This window comes from Leucoraja erinacea, chromosome 11, assembly GCF_028641065.1.
Source record: "Leucoraja erinacea ecotype New England chromosome 11, Leri_hhj_1, whole genome shotgun sequence".
Taxonomy (NCBI): domain Eukaryota; kingdom Metazoa; phylum Chordata; class Chondrichthyes; order Rajiformes; family Rajidae; genus Leucoraja; species Leucoraja erinaceus.
In genome coordinates, this window is record NC_073387.1 from 12,910,811 (window position 1) to 12,938,287 (window position 27,477).

Sequence of the window (27,477 nt, forward strand, 5' to 3'; positions counted from 1 at the left end):
TGGCTGCATTGCACTGTGCACAGTGAGTTAAGAAGCATGAGTATGCAATATATTGTGGCATTATCATGTTGTTTTATTCCATTGTACGGTGAACAGTTATGAAGCACATAACAGGAAAATGGTTAGCTCAGTGACCAGGCACAAAATACCATGTTACAAAATTGGGAATTATATTTGCCATGAATAAAGACACCTTTAACCATCGCAACTGCATGCATGAAATTATTTGTTTTAATTTTTTTTATTAGAAAGAAATATGGAAAGTGTGCTTATCCTGTGTTAGTGGATAGCGTAAAGGGACTTCGAGGTAGACTTCCATCAACTTGTACAATCGCATCTTCCTTTTCCACATTGTACACTTTCTGATTAACATCCGAGATGTCCCTATTTTCCCTTTGCAACCCCTTACAGATGCAAAGCACATATTAGCACTCCAGCCTTCACACAAATCCATATTCACTTTTGACAGCATACTGAAAGTAGTTCCCTCACACCCAGCCATTAAACCACAGCATTCACTGTCTACCTGTACATAAAAGAGAGAAGCTACGAACCTCCAGGGTTCTGGGCATTAATACATGGGTTTCATTTTACATGGGCAAGGATCCAGACAATACTGCTAACACATGCAAGTTACTCCTTTAATTGACAAGGACAATTAAAAACACAGCAAAAAAAACACATCGGAATTTCAATAATTGAAGGAAGATGTCTTTCTTTGCCAACAAGTGTTATTGAAAGCATATGCACTGTGTTACAGTGGTAGAGATAATAAATGAGAGTAGCACCATTAATGTAGTCAGTCTCTAGTTAGCACCACCACCAAAAGGTAGCAATGGACAGCAATAGGCGAAGATTATATCAGAAGGTTGCCATCAATATCCTCTGCAAGAAAGAAGAAACATCATATGAAAATTAGAATTCAATAATATTTTAATAATCTTACATTTATGAAAAATACAAAATAATCGAATATTAATTTATGAAAAATACAAAATAATTTAATATTTAATAAAGATAAGTGCGGCACATTGATACTGCTGCTGCTGCTGCACAGTGCCAGACACCCAGGTTCGATCCTGACCTCGGGTACTGTCTGTGGGGAGTTTGCATGTTCTCCCTGTGACTGTGTGGGTTCCCTCTGGGTACTCTGTGTTTTTTTTCCCCACAACCTAAGGATGCGCAGGTTTGTAAGTTAATTGGCCTCTGTAAATAGCCCCCAATGTGTAGAGAGTGGACGCAAAAGCGGGATTACATAGAACTGAGAATGAGTGAATCTGTGGAATTTTTTGTCACAAAAGGCTGTGGAGGTCAAGTCAGTGGATCTTTTTAAGGCAGAGATAGATGGATTCTTGATTAGTACAGCTGTCAGACGTTATGGGAAGAAGGCAGGAGAATGGGGTTCGGAGGGAGAGGTAGATCAGCCATGATTGAATGGTGGAGTAGACTTGATGGACCGAATGGCCCAATTCCTTATGACCTTATGAAGGGCCTGTTTTAAGCAGCTTAACATAACAAAATTATGCTTATTGATAGCTGAGCAAGCACAGAAGAATTTACCAATAATACTTTGAAATGATGTGTAAAATTGTGCATTTTAGTCTCCAGGGGGAAGCCTGACATGTAATAAACAGTAGCGGGCTGGGTTGGGTCAGAAGGTTGGAGCTTATGAAGACATCACTCCAGAAAGGGAGTGTTCTGTGCAAAATGGAATGTGTTCAGCTTGTTGAGAGGTACAGGCTATGCACGAGGCATTATACCTCCTGTGCCAGTCTGACCAAAACTAGCCTTTTATATTTAAAAAAAAAAGCAGGAAGGTTATCCACTACACCTGCTTAACATTATGTCCCAACCCAAAAATTGTAATATTGACTGCATAGGAAAAGTGAGTACAATTCTTCAGCTCAAAGGCTCTTCATCAGAATGGGAAAACAAATAGAAATCAAATAGTTTTAAGATGCAGAGAGGGTAGGGGAGTGATGGATAGGACAACGGGAATTGTACTGTTATGGGTCTGTCCCAATTAAGGTAATTTTTTCGGCAAATTCTGGCACCCGTCATAGGTCGTTAGAGGTGGGTGAAAATTTTCAACATGTTGAAAATCCAGCGGCGACCAGAACAAGGTATGACTCTTTGGGCGACTACTCAAGACCATACAGGCTTCACCCCGCGACATGTCACTAGGGTGTTGCCTGTATGGTCGTGAGTAGTTTCCTAGTCGCCCAAAGAGTCGCAGCGTGTTTCTGGTCGCCGCTGGATTTGTCAACATGTTGAAAATGTTCGGTGACCTGCAATGACCTATGACGGGTGCCGACAGTCGCTGAAAAAGTCACGTAAGTGGGACAGGCCCATTAGGGTGAGGCCAAGGTTACCAATACATAGTTTCCAAAACTATCCAATTGACAGATCAATACACCATCAATAATCTGTCAAACAGATGTTTGCATAAACAGCATATCATCATAGCAACCTTGGCTTCACCACAGGGTTATTTCCTTAATCCTATCCTTCCCTTCATGTAATATAATACAGTAGCAATTTAGATTTTCTCCTTCCCAGTTCTGACAAAGAGTTTTCAACCTTTAATGTTAGCTTCTCTTTCCACAGATGCTGGTTGAGCTATTGAGTCTCCAGCGTTTAATGCTTATTTCAGATTTTGATCATGTAGATTTTTGATTTTCAGTTATCACATTGCAATTCAAAGTTGTTTAAGGTACTTGCAGCTTGCAAATTGATCTAGATAGAGCTCTAGGGGCTGGTGGAATCAAGGGATATGGGGAGAAGGCAGGCACGGGTTATTGATTGGGGACGATCAGCCATGACCACAATGAATGGCGGTGCTGGCTCGAAGGGCTGAATGGCCTCCTCCTGCACCTATTTTCTATGTTTCTATGTTTCTAAATTGCCTTCCATATCCCATACAGTACGGCAGTAGTTCCACTAGAGAAATGAATAATTGGCTGTCTTTTGGGATGATTACGAAAGGTAAATCATGTCTGACGAATCTTATAGAATTTTTCGAGGATGTAACTAGTAGCGTGGATAGGGGAGAACCAGTGGATGTGGTGTATCTGGACTTCCAGAAGGCTTTCGACAAGGTCCCACATAAGAAATTAGTATACAAACTTAAAGCACACGGCATTGGGGGTTCAGTATTGATGTGGATAGAGAACTGGCTGGCAAACAGGAAGCAAAGAGTAGGAGTAAACGGGTCCTTTTCACAATGGCAGGCAGTGACTAGTGGTGTACCCCAAGGCTCAGTGCTGGGACCCCAGCTATTTACAATATATATTAATGATCTGGATGAGGGAATTGAAGGCAATATCTCCAAGTTTGCGGATGACACTAAGCTGGGGGGCAGTGTTAGCTGTGAGGAGGATGCTAGGAGACTGCAGGGTGACTTGGATAGGCTGGGTGAGTGGGCAAATGTTTGGCAGATGCAGTATAATGTGGATAAATGTGAGGTTATCCATTTTGGTGGCAAAAATAGGAAAGCAGACTATTATCTAAATGGTGGCCGATTGGGAAAGGGGGAGATGCAGCGAGACCTGGGTGTCATGGTACACCAGTCATTGAAGGTAGGCATGCAGGTGCAGCAGGCAGTAAAGAAAGCGAATGGTATGTTAGCTTTCATTGCAAAAGGATTTGAGTATAGGAGCAGAGAGGTTCTACTGCAGTTGTACAGGGTCTTGGTGAGACCACACCTGGAGTATTGCGTACAGTTTTGGTCTCCAAATCTGAGGAAGGACATTATTGCCATAGAGGGAGTGCAGAGACGGTTCACCAGACTGATTCCTGGGATGTCAGGACTGTCTTATGAAGAAAGACTGGATAGACTTGGTTTATACTCTCTAGAATTTAGAAGATTGAGAGGGGATCTTATAGAAACTTACAAAATTCTTAAGGGGTTGGACAGGCTAGATGCAGGAAGATTGTTCCCGATGTTAGGGAAGTCCAGGACAAGGGGTCACAGCTTAAGGATAAAGGGGAAATCCTTTAAAACCGAGATGAGAAGAACTTTTTTCACGCAGAGAGTGGTGAATCTCTGGAACTCTCTGCCACAGAGGGTAGTTGAGGCCAGTTCATTGGCTATATTTAAGAGGGAGTTAGATGTGGCCCTTGTGGCTAAGGGGATCAGGGGGTATGGAGAGAAGGCAGGTACGGGATACTGAGTTGGATGATCAGCCATGATCATATTGAATGGCGGTGCAGGCTCGAAGGGCCGAATGGCCTACTCCTGCACCTAATTTCTATGTTTCTATGTTTCTATTAGGCTCATAAAAGACATGATGAAAACGTGATTCTGTTTTAGTTTTTATGTTACTCTTCAGATATTCCCTAATTTCAGTTACATTGCGATCATGCAGACAGATCTTCGGTAAAATTCATACCTTGATGGAGTGAAACTGTAGTTGGTATTTTTACATAGATCTATTTAATTATACAGTTTAACACTTAACTACAGTTTAACACCAGCAAAACCACCATACAGGTGCAAAATGCAGTGGAAATAGGAATATTATTATCAATATGATTGGAATTATGATTAGCATCACATGTAAACATTGCCCTCCTGATATAAAGCTCCCATCCAAGCCTGTTTATGTTATCAGCTTCATTGGACAGTTTACTTTATACATTTACTATCCTTAATGGATTGCCAGAATTATTCTTCAGTCATTTTTGTAAATAACTGCCTCAACGTTATGAACTGTTTATCAACATTAAAAATTGCTTTAATCTCCTTTCAAAATCAAAATGCTGCTAACATGAAAGTTGACTTCAACCTTAACTACTAAACTACTAACAATGGGCAGTGTATGTGGCTGAAGATAGACATAAAGCTGGAGCAACTCAATGGGTCAGACAGCATCTCTGGAGAAAAGGAATAGGTGACGTTTTGGTTCGGGACACGACTTTGAAGTGTCTCGACCCGAAACATCACCTATTCTTTTTCTCCAGAGATGCTGTCTGACCCGCTGAGTTACTCCAGCTTTTTGTGTCTTATCTTCGGGTTAGACCAGCATCTGCAGTTCCTTCCTACACAGTGTATGTAGCTGTTGCCTGCAGATACTCACCCTCTTTGATACCAAAGCACATGGCCCACTCCTCAAGGGCAATGTATTTGTCGTTGTCTGCATCACATTCCTGGAAGAAGCGAGTGGTGCAGTGCTCCATTGGGACAAGGGGGGCACGGAGAGGAGCCAACTCAGAGTGAGAAAGGTACCTGGAGTCAAAGCAAAAGCACATTCACAAGGTGTAGATTCATTTAATAACAAAATCTAACTGTTCTACACACAATGTACGGCCAATGTACTAAATAAGTTGGACTTCAATTTTCGACTTTCCACTTAGTTTCCACAACTTAAAGTAACCTTGTGACCGAAACGTCAGCTATTCCTTTGCTCTAGAGATGCTGTCTGACCCACTGAGTTACTCCAGCTTTTTGTGGCTATCTTGTGATCAGCAGTAATTGGATAATTTTATTAAAAGTCCATCATGGGTACAGACCTCCCCACCATTGAAGGGATGTATAAGAGTCGCTGCCTCAGAAAAAGCAGCCAATATCAGACACCCTGGCCACGCTCTCATCTCACTCCTGCCGTCGGGAAGAAGGTGCAGGAGCCAGAAAACTGTAACATTGTGGTTTAGGAGCAGCTTCTTCCCAACAGCTTTCAGGCTATTAAACACTACAACCTCCAAAAAGGCTCTGAACTGCATATACTTGGGGACATTATTTTTTGACTTTGCATTTCTATTGTCTATTTATTTGTTTGTTTTTTTAAATATACTGAACTTTTTGTTGTTGTTTATTATGGGTTTTACATGTTAATATGTTTACATCTCTGTTGTGCTGTTGAGAAAGAATGTCATTGTTCCATGTCGGGACATCTGACAATAAAACACTCTTGACTTTTGTGAAAGGTGGGTATGGACATTACAAAGCTTACCTCCTGCTTCTTCATGACATTTATTCATCTTAAGTCGAGTCATCTGGGACATTTTGTGGTGTCACAGAAATGCCTTGAAGATGCACAAGTAATATCAAAACAAACTTTGCTACTCTTTTGCTCCCACTAATTTTGATTTGCATATGTCATCTACAAGCAGTTTAGAGTTAAAAAATCAGTCCAGTTACTGGAAAATAAATATCAGTCAGCTTATGGAGAAGCTGACCAAACCTCCACTGGAGATTCCAAACCAACCAGCTCGTTTTCAGCAAAATCCCTTCATTTTTTGGATATATTTTGTTGACAAATGTAAGAAAGAAATCTCTCAGGGTAAAGTAAAGGAGATGTACAACCATATTTTAATTTTCACACAGAGTGGTGGGTGACTGGAACACAATGCCAGGGGTGCTGGTGGAAGCAGAGATGATAGTGGTGTTTAACAGGCTTTTGGATGGGTACATAGATGTCCAGGGAATGAAGGGATGTGGTGGGACAGTCCAGGACTAGAGGTCATAGCCTCATAAATAAAGAACATTATTTTGGGAAGGAGATGAGGAGATGAGCCAAACTAAAGCTCTGATCCTGGTGAAGCTTACTTGTCAGCTGGGTGTTGGTCAAGTTGTCCGAATTGCCAGTGAACGGGGAAAACGAACATGTTGTAGTTCTTCTCAAAGTCATGAGCCAGAAGGTCCACTGAGTGCTCTCCATCCTGCAGACGCTTTTCATTTTCATACATCTTCTGAACCTGTTGAAGGGAAGAACAGTCAGGCTAGTCTGAAGTCCGAAAACGTCACCCATTCCTTCTCTCCAGAGATGCTGCCTGAGTTACCCCAGCTTTTTGTGTCTGTCTTCGGTTTAAACCAACATCAGCAGTTCCTACACAACAGCCAGTCATGCTGTGGTCAGGAAGAAAATCAAAAAGAAAATCTGCAGATGCTGGAAATCTGACGTGAGAACAGATAATAATGGTGGTAAAACTCAGCAGGTCAGGCAGCATCTATGAAAAGAGAAGTACTTGCCACTTCAGTTTGAAGACAGATTATCAGGGCGGCTCAATGGCACTTTTGGCAGAGTTGCTGCCTCATAGCATCTGAGACCCAGGGGTCGATTTGGACCTTGATGCAATTTGTGTTGAGTTTGGACTCTCCTTGTGATCACATGAGTTCCCTTCAGGTGCTCCGGTTTCCTCCCACATCCCGTAGTTGAGCAGGTTTGTAGGTTAATTGGCCTCTGTAAATTATCCCTACACACTACAGTGGGACAACACAGAACTAGTGTGAACTGGCGATTGAAGGTTAACATTGACTTGATGGGCCACAAAAGGCCCGTTTCCATGCAGTATCACTAAACCAGGGGTGTCAAACTGATTTAAACTCATTTTAGGTCACGGGCAAAATGCCACGTCGATGCGTGCCGGATCGTGCCGCGCACACGCAAACGCAGTCCTATTCGGCACCGCGGACGGCTGCAGCCCGCTCTAGCATCGGGGAAATCATCGGATCCCGTGTGTTTGACACCCCTGCACTAAACTAAAGTCTAAATTGAGCAAACTTTACACATACCACATGGAAACAGGCCGTCCAGCCCACCAAGCCCGCGCTGACCAGCGACCCCGTAGACTAGCACTATCCTACACACTAGGGGCCATTTACAATTTACAGAAGCCAATCAACCTACAAACCTATATAGGTTTGGAATTGAAGCACCCGAAGAAAACCCACGTGGTCACAGGGAGAAAGTTCAAACTATGTACAGACAGAGCACCTGTGGCCAGGATTCAACCCAGGTCTCTGGCGCTGTAAGGCACTCTAGCAACTCTACTGCTGCGCCACTGTGATCTTTCTTAAACTGGACCTGTGCCAATATTAAACCTAAACTCTAAATGCAGCGCCCTGAGCTGGAAACACACCATGGCTAAGCTGATGTTATAAAACAATGTCATAAGGTTTCATTGTGACATCCTTGTCCTTTCACTCAGTGCATTCATTTATAAAGCCCAGTATCTCATCTTCTTCATACTGCCCTACCACTTTCATATATATATATATATATATATATATATATATATCTATATATATATATCTATATATATATATATATATATATATACATACATATATATATATATATATATCATATATATATATATATATACACACACACACATATATATACATATATATATATACACACACACACATATACACACACACACATATATATATATATACACACACATATATATATATATATATACTGTATCCGCTGTATCCACTTTAGAATTGTACCCTCTCATTTATATTGTCTTTTTTCAACCAAAATATAACGTTATATTTCTCAACATTACATTTATCTGTAGGAATGTCACCCCATCCACCAGCCTGCCAATATCTTGTCTATTATTATTCACTTCATAGTTCACAATAGTTATAGCCCTCTGTGTTTTGTGTTAGCTGCAAACTGGGCAGTTGTCATCTCCAGTTTATTAAAAACAAAGCAACTGGTCGGTACAATCACAATAGGGCTCCTCTGTTGCTTCACTCCAGACTGAAAAACAACCTTTCAACGTTTCTCTGTTTCTTGTTATTTTGCCAATTTCCATCGATGTTATGAAAGCCCTTTTTATTCTGCTGGCTTCAATCTCAATGACAAACCCATTATGTGCCATTTCATTAAATGCCTGCACAGTGGCACACAGTGGTTCATTTGGTACAGTTGTTGCCTTACAGCACCAGAGACTGACTATGGTTTGATCCTGACTATGGGTGCTGTCTGTATGGAGTTTCGTGCATTCTCCCTGTGACCTCGTGAGATTTCTCTGGGTGCTCCAGCTTCCTCTCACACTCACACACAAAGACGTACAGTTTTGTAGGTTAATTGGCTTCGGCAAAATTTGGAAATTATCCCTAGTGTGTAGGATAGTTTTAGTGTACGGGAATGATCGCTGGTCAGTGTGGACCTGGTGGGCCTCTTTGCCTCTAAAGTCTGAAGTCAGGTCTCTTGAAAGTTCATTGATGCACATAAACTGCATTTTCTATATGGATTATTTCACTTCAATTATTTCCACCATCACGTTGCCTTAGAATAAATCTATTCAAATGATTTTTAATTACTTCACTCACATGCAAGTGATTGCTAATTCTGTTTCTAATAGGATAATAGAACATGTTGAAAGAATAACACACACTCAGATAGAAACGATTTGGGCCAAGTGCCATCCTTTCTGCTGACCTGGATTGTCAATACATATTACTATCTCCACAGGTGCTGCCTGACCTATTGAAAATATGTGAGGTTATCCACTTTTATGGCAAGAACAAGAAGGCAGATTATTATCTGAATGGTGTCAGATTAGTGAAAGGGGAAGTGCAGCCAGACCTGGGTGTCCTTGTACATCAGTCACTGAAAGTAAGCATGCAGGTACAGCAGGCAATGAAGAAAGATAATGGCATGTTGGTCCTCATAACGAGAGGATTTGAGTATAAGAGCAAAGAGGCCCTTCTGCAGTTGTACAGGGCCCTGGTGAGACCACACTTGGAGTATTGTGTGCAGTTTTGGTCTCCTAATTCGAGGAAGGACATTCTTGTTATTGACGGAGTGCAGCGTAGATTCACTGGGTTAATTCCCAGGATGGCGGGACTGTCATATGATGAAAGTATGGAATGACTAGGTTTGTATTCACTGGAATTTAGAAGGATGAGAGGATATCTTATAGAAACATATAAAATTATTAAAGGATTGGACAAGCTAGATGCAGGAAACATGTTCCCGATGTTGGGGGAATCCAGAACCAGGGGCCACAGTTTAAGAATAAGAGGTAGGCCATTTAGAACTGAGACGAAGAAAAACGTTTTCACCCAGAGAGTTGTGAATTTGTGGAATTCTCTGCCTCAGATGGCAGTGGAGGCTGATTCACTGGATGCATTCAAAAGAGAGTTAGATAGAGCTCTTAGGGCTAGTGGGATCAAGGTATTTGGGGAGAAGGCAGGAACGAGGTGCTGATTGTGGATGATCAGCTATAATCACATTGACTGGTGGTGCTGGCTCGAACGGTCGAATGGCCTACTCCTGCACCTGTTCTCTATGTTACTATCCCAGTCTGAAGAAACGTCACATATCCATGTTCTCCAGAGATGCTACTTGGACTGTTGAGTTACTCCATTTTTACTGTCTTGAAAAGATATATAAAGAGTAGAAGCCAAAATAACACAAATAAAACCTTCTAGTGGTTAAAGGCCGGAGAGGAGATAAACAAAATCAATTTTGACATTGTCTTATTACTCAATCTTTTTCTAATGGATTGAAAAGGTTGTATGCTTCTTGCCTTCATCTTTTGTTTCTCAGTCAGGAGATTGTTTTCCTCGTTGTCGCGCTCGTAAAGGGTAACCAGGACATTCTTCAACCAGTCACGCATGCGCAGTGGGAACTCAGTCAGTTCACTGTCCTGGCAGACTTGGATGACTGCAAAGTAATCACAAAAGTGCTCATTTAGAGATGTTAGAAATATTCTTTCGGCATGTTGCTTCAAAGCATTCACTCTGAGAATATTTATTTTCCCATGCTGCCTAAACCTGGACAACCAAGACACTGGGCCTTGAAGTGAGATATTAACGAATCAAAGGTCTCCTTAGCCCTAGAGCGGATGTTTCAGAGACTTTGAAGTTGCAAGATGGCGCCAGAATGTGGTGACTCTCTGCATGCTGTACTAGAAGAGGATTTATTGTACGGTATTATTTGATGGATAACAGCATTTCACTGTATCTCTGTATACATAACACAAAATAAACTTTTGAATACAGATGCTGTAAAGGGCCAAGACATTGGATATAATTAAGGCGGAGATTGACAGATTCTTGATTAGGAAGAGCATCAAAGGTTACGGGGAGAAGGCGAGAGAATTTGGTTAAGAGGGAAAAATAGATCAGTCATGACTGAATGGTGGAGTACATTGGATGGGCTGAGTGACCTAATTCTGCTCCTATGTCTTATGGGGTTATAAACCATTAACAACAATTGTATATCCCAATTGTGAAATGAAAGATGCTCTTGCTTTAAAGTTTAGTTCGTACTAACAATAACTAATGAAAATAAAAAATCTTCTGATCTAAGCAGCGCTCCTTTAAAAGATGAATCTAATCCCTTTCTTTAAAAAAAGTATTGTGGGTGAAAGGGTGAAATTGAGCATCCGGTGAATGCTATTGCTCTCTCCTCAGTTTAAGCGTGATCTTCTCCTTCGTTCTCTGTTTTGGTTTAGGTTTATTATCGTCACGTGTACCGAGGTACAATCCAGTCAAACTCAAGTACAATAGAGTAAAGTGCAAGATATAATTAGCCATGTGAATGCAGCATGGAATAAACAAGCTAAATTAGATGACGGTATTAATGACGAGTTTGTACAGTTATAATGAAGAATAACACGGCTAAGAAATACGTTTCACTTTCTGCACATTGTTATCTCCCCCTTCTATTTATTCACTGAAAGTATCCACTTCACATACATTTGCATGGTCCAATGTAGTCCAAGTGGAGCTTATGGCCCTTCTTGGTGCCTTCCAATGCACACTTGGTGGCAAAGAGCTGGCAGGCACTATCGTAGGTGCTGTTATCAGTACCACACACCTGGGGAAAGGGTAGAAATATAAAAATATTACTGGTTTTAATAGAATATAAAATTAATCCCCTCTGCTTCAAAACACATCCTTTTTATGCTTTCATGATTTCTGCATCGCTAATCCATACCTTACAAAATGAATGATGCAAATATTAATCTTGCATTTTGATTTCATTGCAGTAAATAAATTACAGGCTGGGATGCATAACCGTGATCCAACATGATCTTGCTTCATTTCAACTGGTTGTTGATTTAAATGATCACTCCTTTCCCATACAAAATATACCATCAGTGGCAGTGCCTAAATGTTACAGTTAATCAAGTGGTGAAGAATTACTGGCTGTAAATTACTTCACATGCTCTTTATGAATCCATGTATAAATGAGATGGGCACAGTAGACACAAATATAATGAATGGCTATTAAGTGAATCATGCAGTTTTATGTTTTGACATTCCAATAATCATCACTCATGTCCATTTATGTTTACTCTTCCCAAATGTTGCTACTGATATACTTCGTAAAATATTGTCAAGCTTTTAGATTTAATGACAGAAACGGTATAATATTCAACTAAAGACTGACTATGTAAGCTGACTATTTAAACTTGTCCATCGTGCAGACTTGCACAACCATCAATGCCTTCACTGTTGCTGACGAGAAGCAAAATGTCTAGCTTTTGAATAGTTAAGATACATTATGAAAGATCTGTTCTGTCGATAATTATTCTGTCATTTGTCCTCAATACCCCTTTACAATCTCCAGCTCATTGTAGCAAATAACTTCAGTAACGTCCCATTTTGTAATTCCCTCTGACATGTGGGCTATTTTGATTATCCCTTATCAATTGTGTTGCACCCTTGCCGAACCTCTTTGGCAGCTTTCTCAGTGACTACAACATTATTCTGTTGGGAATAGTTTGAAACTGACCTTCTCAAATTCAACTGTGCTGGGTGGACAAGATGCTGGATTCTGGCAGACACACATGGGCTCATTGTTCTCATCAGGCTCGCAAACCTTTCCTCGCTTGCAGTGGATGTTTTCACATGGATCTAGGAAATCACATTACACTAAATAAACACTGATAAAAGATGAATGCCAACCCGAAGTGTCACATATACACGTTCTCCAGAGATACTGCCTGACCCACTACATTAATCCAGCACGTTGTATCTAATGCCCCTGTCCCACTTAGGAAACCTGAACAGAAACGTCTGGAGACTTTGCGCCCCAACCCAAGGTTTCCGTGCGGTTCCCGGAGGTTTTTGTCAGTCTCACTGCCTGCTTCCACTACCTGCAACCTTCGACAACCGCCTGCAACCTCTGGGAACCGCACGGAAACCTTGGGTGGGGCGAAAAGTCTCCAGAGGTTTCGGTTCAGGTTTCCTAAGTGGGACAGGGGCATTACTCTGATGAATCAAAGTGGTTTGTGGCCCTTGAGCAGATTTCTGACCATTTCATTTTATTTCTTCTCCTTTCTTCCACTTCTCCCTTTTCCGTCATGAACAACAGTGCGTAAATAAATGACACTTAATCTTGGGCAGCACAATGATGCAGCGGTAGAATTGCTGCCTTACAGCGCCAGAGACCCGGGTTCGATCCTTTCTCCTGGTGCTTGTCTGAACGGTATTTGTATGTTCTTCATGTGACTTGCGTGGGTTTTCTCCGGGATCTCCTGTTTCCTCTCACACTCCAAAGACGCACAGGTTTGTAGGTTAATTGGCTTGGTATAATTGTAAATTGTCCCTAGTGCATCCAGAACTAGCGTTCGTGTGCGGGGATCGCTGGTCGGCGCAGACCCGGTGGGCCGAAGGGCCCATTTCCTCACTGTATCTCTAAACTAAACATAATATAAAATAACTAGAGAAGTAATGTGCAGAGTTATGCACAATGCAGTTAAATATATGGAAAGATACAGATAAACGAACTGGAAGTGGGTCGGTGTCAATAATAAAGTGTAGTGATATTCATGCAGTGTTACCCTATATTCTGAATCTCAAGCCTCAAATCCAATGCGATCTGGTCAATTTAGATTTTGTTAGCCAGCAGAGACCAGGTCTGAATGTTTGAAAATTAAATTTCAGAAACAACACAAGCAACATCACAACGAGTGGACATTGGAAACAACCTTACTTACTTTCAGTTTCAATCTCCTTCTTGGTATCATCTTCAGTTTCTTCAAAATCTCCTGTGGATATCTGGACTGGATTCGCTCCTACTGGCAATGCCTATTTGAATAGAAATTGCTTGTTAATAAACTTGATTTTATCATCCCGCTTTAATAAGGGAGGAAAGTTTTCAGAATGCAGAGAAAAATAAAATCAGTACACAATATCCATCCAATTTTGCATTAAATGTTGATCATGGATGATTAGCTAAGATTTAAGATCAGAAATACAGAACTTGGAAAGGATGCAAACCTGTTATTGTAAAACTATAGACCAGCTACATATACTTAAATATGTATATAAAATAAATGAAATGAATGTTTCATTTGTTTTATGAAACGAAATAAATCCCTGCTCATTTTTCACTCTGGGGGGGCAGTTGTTGACTTGTTTAGTTACAAACATGAAGCTTCTTGACCACTTTAGAAAGCACAGGGAATGAAAATCAGCTGTTATAAATAGTTTTCTGTGTGGTTCATTCAAGTGCAACTTTGCATTTGCTACTTGAAAGTCACAGGACGGATGCCAGAAACTGCCAACATCTATTCATGAAGTTCACTGTTGAAGATTAATCAAGCCCTTTGCAAACTCTTATCTGAGAGTTCCTTCTTTCTCCCATTTGCTCACTTTCAATTCAGCCTTCTTCTTCAATCAGCGTGCTCACATTTAAGCACGTAACTGTGCAACTCCAATCAGTAAACTGTAAAAGAAAAACCTAACTTAAAAGGAAACCTCGAGATTACATAAGTAAATGAGATTAATCAACCATGATTTAGAAAAATTCCCAGACTCCCCACAAGGAGAAATGAGGTCAGAATGTTCTTAAAATCCATATTCCAATTAGTTCAATGTTAAATGTAAAGTTCTAAAAGTTTTTTTTTAATTTTTTTTTTTTTTTTTTTAAAGTTAAATGATGGCAAAAATAATGACATTCATTTTTGTATTGAGGGGATTTTCTTAAGGTCTTGTTTTGTTTAGGGAGAAAGTGTTCTCCCAGGACCAAGCTTCTACAATGTTTATTACTTACTGAATGTCTGAAATTAATACTGCAGAACCATGAGATTAATATTAACATCCCACCTACTAAGATATATCAAGCATAGCAAGGTACTTGGTAGGAAGTTAAAGTCAATTATATTTGAACAAGCAATAACAAAAGCAGTAGTGGGTTTTCTTTAAGTAGTGTAAATTAGGTTCTTATCCTATAAACACCTACTGCATTACAGGTTTCACTGCATCATGGTGCAACAGATTAATGACAGCTATTTGTTCATGAGATACTTCAGTTATTCAGTGTTTACTGGCTATGTTCTGCCTTCCTCTGGGGAATTACTTACTATCAAGCTCATCATTTCATTAAATATTGTCTTACCTCTGGTTCAGTTTCCTCAATAACCTCCACTTCAGCCGCAGGTTCCTGCTGTGAAATTAGGAAGATTAAAAAGAGTACTGTCATGTCGGAGCTATAATATGCAACTTTCAAAACCCTCTCTATTGCTTGCACTCAACATGCCAATTAATGTGCCTTTCCATGTCTTTAATGGATTGCAGAGTTCAAGAAGAAGAAGAAATGCATTACTTGCCTTTCTCCTGGTGAAAAAGGAAAGAAACATGGAGTGTATTGGAGATATATAAAGTGCTGGAGTAACTCAGTGCGTCAGGCAGCTTCTCTGGAGAACATGGATCGGTGACATTTTGGGTTGGGACCCAACTCCGAAATGCCACCTATCCACATTCTCCAGAGATGCTGCCTGACCCATTGAGTTACTCCAGGATTTTGCACCAATCATTGGTATAAACCAGCATCTGCAATTCCTGTCAGAGCGCATTGAGTATAGCTATCTGGAACTATCATGTGGTGTTGTTCTGAATGCCTGCTAAGTTGCACAAGGAGCTCATAATGTTTAGATTTTACAGTTGGAGTGAAAACAGATAATGATTTAGTTAATTGGCGTGTGCAACCATTGGTTACATTGTTGGATACATGCTCTTTGCTGGCACCGCACAATCGTTTATCCTACGTGCTGCATTCCTGATTACAACAGTTCTGAACTTGTCCTGTATTGCAGGTACTTACAGGAGCAGCCAGTGCCTTGCCTGCAAGGCATAGATAAAGAATGATCCAGGCCCTCATTTTGGTGGTTTAGAAATCTGAGAAGAAATAAAAACAGATATTAGGTTTCAATGCGTGCCAGTTAAAAATGTTATTATGCAATGCAATACAAGAGGAAATGTGTCACAATTTGGATCTTGCATGTTTCCATCGCTCAATATTTTCTTTGCTTAATTATGGCTTGATTCTAAATTTCAAAAATTGTTAGATTTATTTCCTGGAAGAGTGGAAAAGAATTGGCTGGTGAAGTTGGGATAGCCAGTGGCGCATATCCAAACATTATTTGGAGAGTGAGATGCAGATGCGGTTCAAGAGCAAGTTGAGGAGATAATCTTTTTTCACATATTTGGGAAATAGTTCTATTTGGAGAGGATTAAATTTTCCAAAGCTCTAAAGTTTGTGGCAAATCACAATGTACGTCAAACATACTGATTTAAATCTCTGCCGTTAATCCTTCACTATGCACTACATGCAATTTCTGCCCTAGTGTCACTTTCAAATGAACTCTTAAATCTTAATCTCTTCCTTCAATTACCTTGTTTAAGGCAGATGACAACCTAAGATAGAAAACAAGTAATTTTGCCTCCGAGTCAGAAAGTCAAAGGTTCAATTTGCGCTGCTTACTGGGGGAAGAGAATGAAGATGCATGCAGTAATGAGTAATTGTCACTAAGATGAAGGCTAATTTAAGGCCACGCCTGTTCTGTCAAGTTGATATAAAGCTGCACTATTTGAAGGATAACTGAAGAATTCCTCAGTGGTCGGTCCAGCCATCATTTATCCTACAGCCAACAGCAATAAAACTGGTTACCGAGCCACTTCCCCCATTAACATCTGCAGAGCCGTACAGCAAGCAAATTTAGTTCCCAGACTCTCTTACCAAAATAATTATCTTAATTTTCCATTAAATGCTTTTAAACACTATGAAATAATGAAGACAACATATATTGTTGCAGTCTTTCATGGCACACCATTTCATGCTTACTTTGAAGAAGTTCTCCTCTCTCCAACAAGAGTTCTGCGACACTCTCTCATGCTGCACAACCCCCCCCCCATGATTCCTCCTGCTCTCCATATCTACGACGGTGTTTTATCCCTCGTTCCCCTTTCCCCTGACTCTCAGTCTGAGGAAAAGTCTCGATCCGAAATGTCACCTATTCCTTTTCTCCAGTGATACTGCCCGGCCTGCTGAGCTACTCCAGTCTTTTGTGTCTGTCTACAAAGATAGACAAGTTTTTGGTGGCGAGTTGATAGAATTCATTGCCAAAGACCGCTGTGGAGGCCAAGTCATTGGATATTTTTACAGTGGAGATTGAGAGATTCTTGATCAGTAAGGGTGTCAAAGGGCTATGGGGAGAAGGCAGGAGGATGGGGTTGAGAGGGAAAGATAGGTCAGCCATGATTGAATGGCAGAGTAGTCTCGATGGGCTGAATGGCCCAATTCTGCTCCTATGATATGAACTTATGAATTGCCACAGTGCAGCAGCGGCAAGCTCCTCGATGGCAAGTTGCATTATGTTAAGCAGGACAAGCGTAGCTCGCAATTTCACCAGCAAAACAAAAGGGAGGAGAAAAGATTTATCCCCCTAGAACACATTCCATGCAAGAGTTTTGGAAAATATTCCTTAGAAATTAAAAAGTGACCATATGAAGCAAAGTGAATGATTTGGAAAGCCCCTCAGTGATGGCACTCTGGAGATACAATGCAATAAAATCAGCTTGTTGGATAAACTCACTGCCTGCGTGCGCACTGGCACTTTGATGGGTCTTTATGTGATTTAAAGGTTTTTCAGGGGGTCATTGCAAGGTCACATCTTTCAGCCTGGAATCAGCTGTTTAAATAGCGACTGCCTCAGGGCAGAATTCACAGAGTGTCTCTGGGGCCATTTTCTGCTCTGTTTTGTCTGCCTTGTTTTACATTCATAATGCAGGTTTTGTGATGCAAGAGAAACAGTCTGGGACATAAGGGGAATTAAGGGCACTAGAGTCCAAACAGTTAACAGTAATGGCACCATGCATGATATCCAGAGGCATATAAAATGGCTTGCAGCCCAGAATGTCATCTGGTCAATGTTTCCTTCATGACTATTTTGAGTAATTCTGGTATTAATCAGATTAAGACGTTCTAAAATATCAGAAATGGTTTACCATCTGAGATGTGTAAAATCATGAGAGGAATATATATGGTGAATGCATAAAGACTTTTACCCAGGGCAGGGGAAGGGAATCAAGAACCAGCAGATATAGGTCTCAGTGAGAAAGAGATTTAAGGTGAGAGGGGTAAGATTTAATAGAACCTGATCTGAGCGACCACTTTTTCACTCAGATGTTAGTGGGTATGTGGAACGAGCTGCAAGAAGAGGTAGTTAAGGCAGGTACTTTAACAGCATTTATGAGACACTTGAACAGGTACATGGCTTGGAAATGTTTAGAGGGATATGGGCTAAATGTTGGGCATGTGGGACTAGCTTAGATGAGGCATCTTGGTCGGCAAGGGCATGTTGGTCTGAAGGGGAGCAGTTGAAGTCTGAAGAAGGGTCTCAACCCGAAACGTCACCCATTCCTTCTCTCCAGAGATGCTGCCTGTCCCACTGAGTTACTACAGCATTTTGTGTCTACCTGTTGGTCTGAAGGGTCTGTTTCCATAGTGTACGACTATCTAATAATTGCAGAGCTAGACTCATACAAGAAAGGTGGATAAATTACATTCACAGCATGTGGTGGGACATATTTGATATTTTCAGATGCAAAGGTGACTCGTGGACTGGACCAATGACTTCCTCGAGATCAATACAATTTTAATGATTGATTGGTTAAGAAAAATCATATAATGCAGATGGATGTGATTTGTTGCTTATTGTGGACCAGACCCAGGCACTTGAGTTGTTTTAGCGGTTCAGATCAGACATGTTTATTTTCCAGTTATACAACTTCTCCTGCTGACCATTGGAGTGTTATTTCAGCATTTTACATGCAAGAATGGTCCACCCTGACAGGATTGCTGCAGTCACAAAAACAAGATCTGGGTGTATTTACCTTGGAATAACAAAATGTCAGAGTGAGTTTACAGACCAGTACATCAAATGAATTCCCCACCAGCTGTTGCTGTATAGGCTGGTAATCTCTGCCACATCTACAACTTCACTGGTTTCAGAAAATCCTTACAAGGCAAACATTTAGAGCTAGTCCATTCGATCTGGACCCAAACAGTTTGGGTCCTATCATAGTATTCCCTCCCCGAGTCCAAGCTCCTTAACTTATATGAACTTCAAACTCACATCGATATCTCTACTTATTTCTTTTGTGATTAAACTCTCATCAACAAACTCTCAATTATTTAAAATAAAATAGACAACAATGTTTGTAGCTCATCGAGGCAAAATCAAAATACTACAGACGCCATAAATATAGAATAGGAACAGAAGATGCTCAGCAAAGCAAGCAGCTCCTGCAGTCAATACAAGCAGTCAATATTTCCAAGTCAATTCCCCTTCAGAGCAAATTATTCATATAGCCAATTGATATTTAACTTAATTGTGACTTATTAAAGAGAGTTTCTTATATCAAGGAGCTGAAAGAGATGGAAAGACTGCATATTATCTTCATACAATGGGTTACATGGTGTGGTGATTTATAAGTTTCTTGGCAGTATTTTAGGTCAAGATTAAATCATATCATTTCAATAGTCTCCCTCCTACAGGAACCGTTTTATAAAATGTGTAATTAACTGACGAACTGGCCAATTAATAACGAAGCCTAATTCTTTCCTCAAATAGTAAACATGGCAAGATGGTAGTGCAGCGGTAGAGTTGCTGCCTTACAGTCCCAGAGAACAGGGTTCGATCCTGACTGTGGGGGGCTATCTGTATGGAGTTTGTACATTCTCCCTGTGACCTGTGTAAGTTTTCTGGGAGCTCCTGTTTCCTCCCACATTCCAAAGTTTGTAGGCTACTTAGCTTGGTAAAATTGTAAATTGTTGCTACTGTGTGTAGGATGGTATAATGTGTGGGGATTGCTGGCCAGTGCTGATTCGGTGGGCTGAAGGGTCCATTTCCAAACTGTGTTCCTAAACTATAAATTCTAAGCACAGTTCAGGATTTGGTCACAGAAGCTAGACAGCTACTGCAGGACCATTTTTCAACAGCCATTTGAGGCACATCTCCCTTTGCAACTGGGAGAAATCTTTTGATTTGATCTTTTAATTAACATTCATTAACCAAATAGATCAAAATATTTTAGTTTCTCAATATATGTTTTGAAATATTGCAGAAAAGGTTAAAATGCATTTTCCTCACAAAATTTGACCATTAATGTTTTTTTGGTCATAGAGTGATACAGTGTGGAAACAGGCACTTTGGCCCAACTCGCCCACACTGGCCAACAATGTCCCAGCTACACTAGCCCCACTTGCCTGCGCTGTGTCATATCCATCCAAATCTGTCCTATCCATGTACCTGTCTAACTGTTTCTTAAACAATGTAATAGACCCAGCCTCAACTACCTCCTCTGGCAGTTTGTTCCATACACCCACCACCCTTTGTGTGGAAAAAGTTACCCCCTCGGATTCCTATTAAATCTTTTCCCCTTCATCTTGAACCCATGTCCTCGATTCTCCTACTCTGGTTAAAAGACTCTGTGCATTTACCTGATCCATTCCTCTTATGATTTTGTATAGCTCTATAAGATCTACCCTCATCCTCCTGCACTCCATGGAATAGAGACCCAGCCTACTCAACCTTTCCCTGTAGATCACACCCTCTAGCCCTGGCAACATCCTCCTAAATCTTTTCTGAATCCTTTCAAGTTTGCCATTATCTTTCCTATAACATGGTGCCCAGAACTGAACACAATATTTTAAATGCGGTCACACCAACGTCTTATATAACTGCAACATGACCTCCCAACCGCTATACTCAATACTCTGACTGATGTAGGCCAAAGTGCCAAAAGCCTTTTTGACCACCTGATCTAACTGCGACTTGACCTTCAAGGATCCATGCAGCTGGATCCCTCTGCTCTACAACACAACCCAGTGGCCTACCATCCACAGTGTAAGTCCTGCCCTCGTTCAATGTCCCAAAATGCAACACCACACACTTCTCTGTATTAAATTCCATCAGCCATTCCTCCGCGCATCAGGCCAATCGATCCAGATCCTGCTGCAATCATTCACAACCATCTTCACTATCTGCAAAACCACTAACTTTTGTATCATCAGCAAAATTGCTAATCTTGTCCTGTATGTTCTCATCCAAATCATTGATGTAGATGACGAACAGTAATGGGCCCAGCATCAGACCCCGAGGCACACCACTAGTCACAGGCATCCAGTCTGTGAAGCAACCTGCCACCATTACCCTCTGCTTCCTTCCATGGAGCCAATTTGCTATCCATTCATCAATCTCTCCTTGGATCCCATGCGATGTAACCTTCCAGAGCAGCCTACCATGTGGAACCTTGTTGAACGCCTTACTGAAGTCCATGTACACAACAGCTACAGCTCTGCCCTCATCAACCTTTTATGTCATGTCTTCAAAAAAAAATCAATCCGATTTGTGAGGCAAGACCTCCCACGTACAAAACCATGCTGACCAACCTAATCCCTAATCAACCCTTGCCCATCTGAATGCCCGTATAGTTCTCTGAAGCACTTTGGCAACAATCCAATGATGTGGAAGGTATTCTGTAAGGGCACACGTTTCCTCAGTGGTTGGTTTAATATAAAATTATTATTGAAAATGAGAAATAAAAGAAAATATATTGGGAAATATGATTTTTTTTTTCATATGAGAGACCATTACTAAGGAGCAATTACAAACACTGCCATTTGGACTCTTGCTGCCCACTGTCAGCTACAGCACTTTAAATCTATGAAAATCAGTAATACTTAAGGTTTCATTAATGCATTCACAGTATCTGGAGATATGCTTTGGGAATTGAACAAGAATCTCAAAAGTGGAAATTCCATTAGCATTGGTGTTATTGTGACTTGACAATCAACTCTTGTTACATTATCCATTAATATATTTATGAACCAACGTTGACAGCTATGGATCTTTCCCCACAGATGTAGCGGGAACCAATTCCAATTCATAGCTATCACCAAAACTGTAGAAAGCTGCTTTAGCATGAACAATGTCCACATCACCCAGTGCTAAAGAAAATCTCAGTTTTTCTGTTGATGAACAACTATTTTGTCTTGGAAATCAACATAAGAAATCCACGGTGAGCTGAATTCAAACAACGTTGGATGATCAATTCATGAGTGAAAATAACACATTGCAAGTGGAAAGGTAACATTCTATAAGTCAAATTAAACTGAAATGTTTGCTTTTAGCAGTTCTATACAGAACTGGCCTGTACTTGCAGAATCATAAGAGAATGCACTAACATGTCCACATTTTTACTCAGCAGATGTACTGTAATTTCACTTGAAATATTTGAGCATCAGAAGCAACAACCTCAATGATTTGATTTATTGTCATGCATAAACGGCAAAAATATTTTTTTACTGGGTTGAAAGATTTGAAAAGCCCCAAATCATTTCACTGTTCAAATTAAGATAATGCCTATGTTTACTTTGCTGCATGGCCATGATTTTAATATTCATGTTAACACAACATTTTAATGTCGGATATAGTCTGAAGAAGGGCTCCGATCCGAAATATCGCCTGTCCATCCCCTCCGCAGATGCTGCCTGACCCATTGAGTTAATCCAGCTCTTTGTGTTTTGTTCAAGATCCCAGCATCTGCAGTTCTCTGTGGCTCCATTTAATGATGTTGCTGTGGATGTTAGTGAGGATATTTGGCACACTGACTATATAAATTATGAAGCATAAACATTTGCCACAAAAGTCCAATCTACCAGGGGTATTGGTGAGTTTGAGTTATTCTGGCCCTTTTGATTAATGCATGCCCTTAATTTGCATAAACACAAATTACAATGCCACCTCATAAAAGCGAACAATGTCACATTTCAGAGATAACGTCTGTCTACTAATGTCAAATCATTAATCACAATGAATGCGTTTATTTGTTTGTTGTGTTCAATGGCCTCAATGAAGACATGTTTTGTATTTAAGATTATAATAATCAACTGTGTGTAGCATAATTATATGCATCAGTGGCAGCTGCAGAACTATAATGCAATGCTTTGAACATCCTCTTGTCTGGTATAATTATGTCAAAAACAAATTCCCACTTCCACACAAAATATAGTTTTAAATTTAAAATATATAGTTTCCAGACTAATTGTGCAGGACAGCAAAAGAGGCATCTTCTTATGTGTTCCCAGACCAGGGGCACCAAGAGACACAACTAGGGTTGATAACTTTCTCACTCCCAAATAAGGGACAAAAGGTCAAAATAAAGGAAAAAGTCCTGGCAGCAATTCATTGATTGACTCGACCGAGGCTGGGTGAATGATGAGTTGGCCCGGGCACTGGACTGCACACAAAGCCCAGCCGGCAGGCCAGTTAGGGAGTTTTGGCCTGGGCCGTGCGCAAAGTCCGGCGCCCTATCCAACTCATGAACCGATGATCGGCCTTGAGAAGGAGGGGTGGTGTGTCGGCGGTAAGCAAAGGTCTGAAGGTCAGACAGCTGGCCGGGCTGCCGACCGATGGGGCCACGGGCGATGCACTGCTGCTGCACTCCATGGGCTGCACAACATCGGGACGGGCGAGGCGCTCCGACCCAACTGTCCCCTCGACCCGAGTAGTAGCAGTCAAACATGGCACAAGGGTGGTCCCGTATGGGACAAACCAATTTTGCCCAATATACGGGATGTCCCATCTAATACAGGACAGTTGACAACCCTAGACTCAACGCTTAAGAAAGTGGGCACGGTGCCTTGCATCCCAATGAAAGGGCCATAAACGTTCTTGTCAAGTTTACAGCGAAGGTCAGAGATATCCTCGTCTTTACATCGTTCTTTATTTGAGTTCAGAGCCTTTTAACAAGGATAGGTCATTGAGCAGTGGCTGTGACTGCCTGTACTTTCTCAGACCGAGAGGTGCAAAACAAATACTCCAGCATGCAGGACATTTTGTATGGAGTCAATTCATTTGCAAACGCTTCTGAAGAATTAAGCGAGCACAATGTTGGGAGAAGAAATGAAAATGTTTTAAAGAACTGCAGCTGTAGGAAATCTGAAACAAAAATCAGAAAATTCTGCAAACATTCATCAGGTCAGACAGATCTGTGGGGGGGGGGGGGGGGGGGGGGGTGGGGGGGAGAAACAGTTAATACGTTCAGGTCCAAACCCTTTCGCCACGGATGGACACACACGCTTTTATTCGCGAATCTCGGGCTACAGCGTGTCTGAGATCAAGGACTGAGTAAACACTATCCTCTGACTTGTGAAACGGGTTTCGGAAAAGTACAGGAAACGCTCCTTGCCCGCTGATTTCCTCTCACCCCCTCCCAGAGCTAACATGAACCTGGCTGCTTTCGGAAGTCAAGGGCACGGTGTGAACAGAAGTTAAATTCAGCGGTGTTCTTGCAACCTCTGGTAGAGCAAAATGCTGCCTGGATTACAGGGAAACTTCAATAATACAAATCCAAAGTAAGCAACCCATTCACCCCGTGGGATTCGGGAAGAAACTTGCCACCCCTGCTGGTAGTTCCGCTCGGCAGATTGAGTACACAGAGAAACACTGCAAGGCACAAGGAACTGCAGATGCTGGAATCTTGAGCAAAACACCAGTCTGAAGATGGGTCTCGACCTGAAACATCGCCTATTCATTTTCTCCAGAAATGCTGTCTGACCCGCTGAGTTACCCCAGCATTTTGTGTCTATCTTCGGTGTAAACCATCATCTACAGTACCGTCCTATGCAAGGTTCTCTGTGCCTGCCCACTTCCCACGGCCAGATGTTGCAACCAAGTTATTCCAGCACTTTGCGTTCTGCTAAGGACATTGCAAGAGTTCACAGATTGCAAACGCCGTCTTGTGCAATTCCTTCTTTCGCAGAGAGAGTTGGGATCTCCCATTCTCAACAGGAGCAAATGGATGAGCTCATTGGAGAGGAATTAAGCCATGAAACGCCTCTCACAGTAGCTCCGTTTTGTTGTGCTGTCGGCAATGCAGCATCCGTCGGCTCATAGGATGTCCCCGTGTCTCAGCCTGATTTCCTCTTCGTCCCACCTCGTTATATTATATTGTCTAATTAACAGCAAATGCACAACAGCAAAAAGCAAGATTGCGAATTTTGAGACCGGGATTTGGTGCTTCTCCCCCCCCCCCCCCCCCCCCCCGCACCCCACATCCCTTTACAGAAACCCATCTCCTGTATTTTCGCACCGCACATCGATCAGTTAACCTTCAACAACTGTTCAGTGTCCCTCCCCTATCCTACGCTGTATGTCCTAGAGTTGCACCGATATCCAAGCGAATTCAGTTGTTGGGTACATTTGTAGTGAAGGAAGGAACTACAGATGCTGGATGACACCGAAGATAGGTACAACATGATGGAGTAACCTAGCGGGACAGACAGCATCTCTGGTCTAGACTGAAGATTGAGTCTGAAGACGGGGCTCGACCCGAAATGTCACCTATTCCTTTTTCTCCAGAGATGCTGTCTGACCGGCTGAGTCACTCCAGCATTTTATGCCCATCTTCGGTGTCATGATCCAGCATCTGCAGTTCCTTCCTTCTACAGCTACTCCGGATATCCCCAGTCAGTGTGGGAAATGCGCTTTTGACCCGGGCGGGCGTTGACTATTTTGGTTTAACATTCGGTCATTCCCATTACATTTCGCATCTATTACCCATACACCGTCTTCCAGTGTTTTGTGTCTTTTCAATATTCACTACTAGCTTGTCAAAGGGAAATTGGATATGGCTTTCAAAGCGGAGGAAGGGGGAGAAGCAAAGGACTGGACTGATTCGCGGCTCTCTTTATAAGAGGCGACGCGATTAACTGAATAAGGCGAATCTTTTCCCAACCCTTTCATGCCATTTAGTGAAGTCGACGAGTCCCGGTCGCCAGCTGCGGAAGCCCCACCTGCTGCGACCCCTCCAGCTGTAACATTCATGCCTCAAACAAACCACATTGCACCCTAAAGCCACTGGGCTCAACAACAACCTCCCCCTGTCCCCGTCCACCGGCCACACACATCAGTGCAGAGCGAACCCGAGCTTCCTTGCATCTGAACCACGTCTTTCTTTTACATCGTACAAGGCGCAGATTTAAAAGCTGCTTTGCAGGGACATTTTAGAAATCTTCCTTGCGTTTAAAGCCTAATCTCTCTCTAAACGTGCGCATCTAAGTATTTCCACATTGACAAGGAGCAGTGGACGAGACACCGCTGCATTTTGTTGGAAAGTCAAAGCGTTAGAAATTGAAATATTCGATAACAAAAAAAAAGTTGAATGCAAGACTGGTGATCCATTGCGATTACCGAGTTCGCTGCCACTAATGAAAGCCTAGAAACACATCAAAAGAAGTTTTAATTGCAGTCGACGGTCTCTACAAAGATACAATGGGAGGGGCTCTTTGTTGTTGGAGGTAAGGAACAAGAGTTGGTCATTCTCCTCGTCCCCGGTCTCTTGTTTGTCTATGTGGCAACAGATTACAATTGACCCTTCGTCGATCTGCCCCCATCCACAACCCCAATCTCATTTACAGATTCCACCCCCCACTCGGACCCAGCCCTGGAATGCACACTGACTTACTCTCTCTATTTGTCGTAGAACCAAACTCACTTCTGAGAGTTTAAGTTCCTTTCCCCCCTTAAACAAAAGAACCCCAGATTCTCCAATAAATTAAACCACCTGCTTCCTAACGGGATTCTTCAAGGCTGTAAAATTAAACAATTAAACTCATAAAAGATCCGTAAAACTATGTGGTCCCAATGTCCAGTCTACCAAAGGACAAGGAATGTTATGTCCCTCCTAGAAGCAAATTTCTGTATACATTAATAAAAAATAAAGAGCAGCAGGTATAAGTAATGATAACAGTTACAAGGCATTTAAAAATAACCGAAGATTATGAAAGCAAACGCAAGGGTGAAATGCAGGAGTGATAGTTAGGTATTGAGCATCAGTAAGAAGAATAGATGAATAGCAAAACTGAGTAAAGAATAAAACAAAAAAAATGCTATCAAAAATGAAACACGCGGCACACTAACTTTAGCAACGCGCCTGTACACATACACATTTACAGCTAATTTAATAGATTAGGGAAACGACAAGATAAGACTCATACCAGAGAAGGACACGTCTGAACGGCAGGGAGAGAGCACCGGGCTGTCTGAGGCAGTGCAAGTGTTCCAGTCTTTAGAGCTAGCTCGCAGGAAATGAAGCAATGCTATCCCTGGTGGTTTGGCTCTGTTTCAGTCGCAGTCTCAGTCTCTCCCCCCACCCCCCTCCTCTTCAAATTGTTCTGGATGGAAAATCAAATGCATAGTTTACTAGTGGAATGCATCCTCAGTCGCAGACCAGAACAATCTATCGGCAGCATTATCTGCACAGATTTATCCCACTAGGTTTAAAACTGGACATGGCCTTAAGAAAAAGCGTGGATGCCTTTAATTAACTCCATTTAGTTATATGTGCAAGTTAGACGTGCAAGTATTGATTTATTAACAAAGGTTCATCCTTTAGTTCAGCAATCGGTTCTTTGTGCCTTGACTGAT

General features: G+C 41.6%; 1 protein-coding gene across 1 annotated transcript; it reads right to left on the reverse strand.

Annotated features, from left to right (window-relative positions):
• Positions 1 to 52: 52 nt before the first annotated feature.
• Positions 53 to 27,201, reverse strand: sparc (secreted protein, acidic, cysteine-rich (osteonectin)). The gene is made up of 10 exons (XM_055642660.1): positions 27,048 to 27,201; positions 15,807 to 15,880; positions 15,102 to 15,149; positions 13,699 to 13,789; positions 12,492 to 12,613; positions 11,450 to 11,570; positions 10,276 to 10,412; positions 6,548 to 6,696; positions 5,079 to 5,227; positions 53 to 885 (listed from the first exon to the last, which is right to left on the reverse strand). The coding sequence occupies exons 2-10, from the start codon at positions 15,861 to 15,863 to the stop codon at positions 857 to 859; spliced, it is 903 nt and encodes a 300-aa protein (XP_055498635.1). The 5' UTR covers positions 15,864 to 15,880; positions 27,048 to 27,201; the 3' UTR covers positions 53 to 856.
• Between the last annotated feature and the right edge of the window lie 276 nt (positions 27,202 to 27,477).